The 6,027-nt window shown below is 35.8% G+C and overlaps 1 protein-coding gene across 2 annotated transcripts; it reads left to right on the top strand.

Moving 5' to 3' along the window:
- Window positions 1–892: 892 nt before the first annotated feature.
- On the top strand, window positions 893–5,399 carry LOC147277118 (protein BASIC PENTACYSTEINE4-like). 2 transcript variants are annotated; one of them, XM_086253542.1, is made up of 4 exons: window positions 893–1,020; window positions 2,291–2,470; window positions 4,019–4,109; window positions 4,206–5,399. In XM_086253542.1, the coding sequence occupies exons 3-4, from the start codon at window positions 4,041–4,043 to the stop codon at window positions 5,070–5,072; spliced, it is 936 nt and encodes a 311-aa protein (XP_086109668.1). In that variant the 5' UTR covers window positions 893–1,020; window positions 2,291–2,470; window positions 4,019–4,040; the 3' UTR covers window positions 5,073–5,399. The 2 variants fall into 2 exon arrangements, with proteins under 2 accessions (XP_086109668.1, XP_086109669.1); XM_086253543.1 differs by having other exon boundaries at window positions 4,191–5,399.
- Window positions 5,400–6,027: the final 628 nt, after the last annotated feature.

Here is a 6,027-nt window from a genome sequence, read left to right as displayed (position 1 = left end):
GACGTGCCACATGGGGGCCCACAGTTTGACCAACCTATAAGGCTAACAAACATCACTTCAGGGTTTGTGAGGGACTGCCAAGCTACTAAGGGGTTGCTACCTTAATAGATGGACCTTAGAGTAAGGTAATTTGAAACTTATAATTCTAGTATGTAAGTCATGTGCAATACTCTATATTTGTGGTTGGACAAATTGTGGGTCTTGCACGTAACACGTCATTATTTAACGTCTGATTGACGGTCAAACAAACGATAGTGCCAAATTTTATTAAAATTAAAACCTTTGTACTAAATTGAAACAATTGAAAGGATATGACACAAGTTGTGAATCACCCCAAACTTCAAGGATGTAAGTTGTAATTAGCCTTTGTTTTTAAGGCTAAATGTCACTTTTGGTCTTTATAGTTTGGATTAAGTTTCACTTTGGTTCTTGTAGTTTCAGTTGTTCTGATTTTGATTTTATAGTTTACAAATAATTGCAATTCAAAGACACTATAATATTTTCGTTCATTAATTCATAAAATTCATCATTGAATCGCTAACAATATGTAAATAACATAACCAAAATCAATGAATTTCATTACCAAAAGTACAGCGAATTTGACAATTAAATGAATAGAAATACTAAAGTGTCATTGAATTGCAATAGTTTGTAAACTATTAATCAAAATCAAAACAATAAAAACTATAAGAACCAAAGTGAAATATGACCCAAACTACATAAACCAATAGTGAAATTTGACCTTGTTTTATTGGGTGTTACCGTATTAGGGTATATGCTGTATGCAAATACACTGCTAACGTCTGCTCTTTAAATGATCAGAAAACGACGTCGTGGTTGTCGTTGTTTTAAATGGAGAAAAACGACGTGAATGATTGAAGCAAAACACACCACCACGCCCCCCGTCTCTCTCTTTCTCTCTCTGCGACTGTTTGTTTATTCAGAAAATAAAACTTGAGAAAAAGAAAATCTTGGGCACGAGAATCGATCGGAGCCGATGCGGATTCTTCAATTCGTTCTGTGAGTGCTTTTCCATTCACTCTTTCTCTGTTTTATGTCTCTCAGCTTTCAAGCTTCAAACTCAAAGATCGTTAATTCACAATGTTACTCTCTGCTCGGAAACCTAATTTCACTGAGACTCCATTGCTTTGTATTCGAATTAATGGATTCCATCATTCTTTTACATTTTCGTACACATTTTTAGCGTGTTTACTCAAATTTAGGCTAATTAGCTGCTTTGCTTTAGTGAGATTGGGCTGTGTACTCTGTGATTGCTTCTGTTCAGCTCATGCTTGTTTGAATCACTTTATTTTTGCGCTTCTTTAGCTCTTGAATATTAGCATGTTGAATTATGTATGCTTGATTAGGCAGAACTGAGTTAGAGTGAGCTATGTTCGTGGTTCTTCTATATACCTTATTGCTTTTATGTCTTTATTTCACTTTTCTGTGGTTTGAAACGGGGGGAGGAGGAGGAGTGTGCAGTAATGTAACAAAGAGAGCTTAGCAGTTGAATATAAGATTTTGATTTAATCACTTTTGAAAAATACTTATTTTTTTCTTTTCCATCTCGGTGCTGTTTTGGAAATGAAAAAGATCATTATTTTCTCGTCAAAATCGTGAGTATTTTGAGCTCATGAATGATTGTTTATAAAATTTGAGAACTACAACAGACTGTTTAGAGTTGTAACTGATTTTCCTTGGAGAGAATATAACACATACTGACGAGTGACTTGTTGTTCGCATTGAGACCATATGTTAGTGACTAGTTTAGAATTGGTAGTTTATTTTGGCGTGTTTAAGTAATCTTTAAATTGTTTAATTTCTTTGGTTAGGTTATGGTTGATTTAAATTCAAACTTATTAGTAAAACTGGTTGTTGGTTTTAGAGTATTGATTTTGAGTCTTACAAGAAGTGGACCCTGCTATGTAGGAGAGTAAGTGCAGGGTGAGAGGATGATGGAAACAGAGATAAGGTTATCAATTTGTTTCGTGTTTCTTTACCAAACTTTGAAATAGTAGAATTTTATTTATTCTTCCAGTTTTTGGAAGAGTATCTTATTTTTCCTTCACCATAGAAGGACCATTTGTTGCAAAGATTCTACTTTTATTTGTACTTTCTTGTACCTTATGATTTACAATATTATGACTGGACTTATGTATACTAGTATTTTGATTTAAGCATATTCACATGTTGTTCATATCAAAAAATTATTCACATGTTGGATATGTGTATGCCTCTACTAATTCATTTTCTTCTTCCTTTTTTTTATTTTTCTCTTGGAACATTTCAGATAGGAGATTAAAGATTTGCTGACCGCAACACATTTTTCCATGTTTGGATGACAATTGTATGTCTGTTACCTCAGCTCTATTAAGCATGGGGATGTATCCATGGTATTCAGTCAGTAGATCTCAAGGGAGGAGGAAGAATAATTTTTGAAGTTTCCAAATTTTCTTCTTTTGTACCGAAGGTAAAATAGTGTCTTTCTTTGTTTGCTTAACATGTGTATTTTACGCTTCTAATGTATTAATGTAGCAATTAATATGTTCGGAAGGAACTCATGCTCAATGAGTATTGTGTTTTATCATTGTTATCATTCATGCTGCTTGGCTTACCCATGTTCATGATATATTGTATATTTAGTCAACAAAGGTTCTTTAAGTTTCCATAAACAGCAGATCAAGTCTACTTCATTATCTGCCTAAATATATTTAGTTCCTGCCTCAAGACTCTGCATATAGATGATTGAAATGTAAGAATTCCCAATAATAATGGAAAGGTGATCCTTTGGCTTTATCTCATGTGGTAAGGGATGGGATATAAATATTACTGAATGATAATAAAGAAACTTAAAATGAGAGAGAGAGAGAGAGAGAGAGAGAGAGAGAGAGAGAGAGAGAGAGAGAGAGAGAGAGAGAGAGTAGTAGTAGTAGTAGTAGTAGTAGTAACCCTCTTCATTTTTTTGTCTATTTCATGAAGTAAGCAGCAGAAGCACTGTCCATATCATGAGAACAACTCTTCATGCGTTGAGATATTTCTTTGTGCATGACTTTATTTGTATATGTAATAGCATCATTCTATGGTCAAGGACTCAGGTGGTGATGCTATTAGCAGTTGTAGCCTTCACTAAGCATCTGATGGGCCTTGCACCATTTCATTTTCTGTTCTTCTTTGTGAATTAGTCAATTAGGCCATGGAAGTAATGTCAATATCGTTAGAACAACTCTTCATGGTATTTGAGATATTTTTAATACATGATTTGATTTGTATATGTAATAGCATCAATCTATAGTCTGTTGATGCTAATAGCAGTTGTAACTTTCATTAAGCATCTGATGGGCCTTGCATCATTTTAATTTTTCTTGTCTTCTCCATGAAGTAAGCTACAGAAGCTATGTCAATATCATTAGATTGCCATTTTGAGATATTTCTTAGTACATGATTTGATTTATTTATGATATTCTTTCAGTAAATATGGCTCTTCCTTTATCATTGGATTTTGTTCTTATCTTCATTTTTTACTAGTTTGGCAAGATTTATATTTTGATTCCTTTTCTATGTGCTTCTGGACAAGACCGATGAAATAAAATAAAACTTTTATCAATTGTGTTCAGGACTGTAGTTTCTATTGTAAGTCTCTGCTTTTCTTTGATACATTTACAGTTCACACTTACAGCGTCTTTCTCTAATAGCTAGAGGATTGAACTGTTTCTGTGATTTATGGGTGTTGTTTTGCCAGGTTGGTGCGTTTATGAAGGCATGGTAGTTGCACTTTAGATTTGATTTTAATCCCCGATTTGATTTTAGTTCTGTATAATCTGAAGAGACTTCAACTTTCTTTCTGTCACCAAAAACTAAGTAAATATCTGATGAGACTTCCTTTGCTCCATGGCATGTTATAGTTTTAACTTGAATTTGAGTTATGCTGTTCCGTTTTTTCATTCGAAAATGGAAGATTTGTCCATGGGCATTGATGCCAGCTGTTAACAAACTTTTAGTGGCTTAAAATTGATTTCAGACTTGCTGCTAATAGTTCAAAAATGGATGATGATCGGCAACATGAAAATGGGAGACACAAGATGGACTATTATAGAGGGCCGCCCTCTACAGTAAGAACAAAGCATATACTACTATGTTCTTTCAATATCTTTGTAATATTATGCAATTATAGATCCATTTGAATGGGAAAGAATTGAAATTTGCAGTGGAATATGATGGCCCAACAACAAGTGAAGGAACCAAATGCCTTAGCCATGAACAAGAAGATCAGGTCCATTATTGATGAGAGAGATGCTGCTCTTCTAGAACGGAATGCAGCAATTTCTGAAAAGAATGAAGCCTTGGCTGCAAGAGATGAGGCTCTGCGGCAGCGAGATGAAGCACTTGCTCAGCGTGATACTGCCATAATGGAACGAGACAATGCCTTTGCAGCCCTTCATATCCGGGATAATTCCATGAACTTCCCATTGAGTGGTGGAATTCAACGTGGAGCTAAGCGCATGCACCACCCGCCAAACCATCCATCTAACATTGCTGATGCTCATTACAGCACAAGAGATATGCATATAACTGATGCCTTCCCAATTTCAGTTCTATCTGCTGAAACTGTCAAGTCACGTCAGACAAAGCGAGCAAAGGAGAACAGGGCATCAAAGGCATCAAAGCCATCACGAAAGAAAGTAGGTGAAGATTTGAACAGGCGGGCTTCCTCCGATGGAATAAAGTATAAATCAGAGTGGGATAGTCAGGACTTGGGATTGAATCTCGTCTCTTTTGACGAGTCTACTATGCCAGTGCCAGTTTGCTCATGCACTGGAATGCCGCGGCAGTGCTACAAATGGGGGAATGGTGGGTGGCAGTCATCTTGTTGCACCACCAATATGTCCATGTATCCACTACCACAAATGCCAAATAAGCGTCATGCTCGGATGGGTGGGCGGAAGATGAGTGGAAGTGTTTTTACTAGATTGCTCAGTCGGCTAGCAGCAGAAGGCCATGATCTGTCAATACCACTGGATCTGAAGGAATACTGGGCCAGACATGGGACAAATCGCTACATTACGATTAAGTAGCTCATCGAACAATATTTCGGAAGGAGTATTATTTCCCTTTTTCTCTCTCCCTCTCTCTCCCTCGCCTGTCTCTAAATTTAACTGATATCTTCATTAGCATGTGGCTGAACTGAATGAAAGCAAAGGGAGAGCTTTTTGATATTTTCCATGCTCCTTTCGTTAACATAGATTGTTGTGAACTATCCTAGAATTCCTTTGCCCCTAGGAAGGGACATTTGTAGGGTACTAGACATGTAGTAGTGTACTCGTGGGCCATACCCCTATTCCCCATGGCTGCCTTGGTTCAATCTGTTTTTATATAATAAAATATAAGGGAAAAATTTACGACCCAAGGCTGCCAATAAATTAGCCCTGGTTTTTCGAGGTGATCTGAAAGCAATAGAAAACCTTTCCTTATGTTTTTGTGTTGATATTGTGCTTTAATCTAAAACAATGTTGTTTTGGAGTAGAGTTAGAAAATTGATTAAATATAAGTTTGAAGCCATGTAGTTTTGGACTTAAGCATACACTTCAGGTGATCACAGTAATATCATTAGATTGCTGGAGAAATTTATATAGGCCATGATCCATAACTGGATCAAAATGCTTACTCTGAAACTAATTCCATTTTCAAATAAGCATTGCCTACTTACGACTATAAGCCACAAGTGCAACCTTACAAGTGCTTCCATCTTCATCTGCTCAAATTCACTTTTGCTTCTAACTTCTCTTTTTCTTTTTTTGTCGAACACATTCACTTTTGCTTCTAGATAAACAGTTTAATAACTTTAAATATAATTTTAATTCTAAAGCATGATTGTAGCATCTAAATAAATTAGTAGCATGCAAATACATTGTTAAGACTCTTCCAAAGATATATAAAGGGCAAGGCCAAATGCAAAGCCCAATAATATATTGAGTTCTCAAAACTGACAGATGCAATGAGCTTTGGAATAAAGCTCAGTTTATTGCAAGT

This window comes from Dryas octopetala, chromosome 8 (genome assembly GCF_963921425.1).
Source record: "Dryas octopetala chromosome 8, drDryOcto1.1, whole genome shotgun sequence".
NCBI lineage: Eukaryota > Viridiplantae > Streptophyta > Magnoliopsida > Rosales > Rosaceae > Dryas > Dryas octopetala.
Note: the sequence above shows the minus strand (reverse complement) of the source record. Positions and strands in the feature narration are given on the sequence as shown.

What these genes read in the sequence shown, in the direction of transcription:
- LOC147277118 (XM_086253542.1), top strand. Translation starts at nt 4,041, where the DNA reads ATGGATGATGATCGGCAACATGAAAATGGGAGACACAAGATGGACTAT. An exon ending in ATAGAGGGCCGCCCTCTACA is followed by an intron (nt 4,110 to 4,205) that starts GTAAGAACAAAG and finishes TGAAATTTGCAG; the next exon opens with TGGAATATGATGGCCCAACA.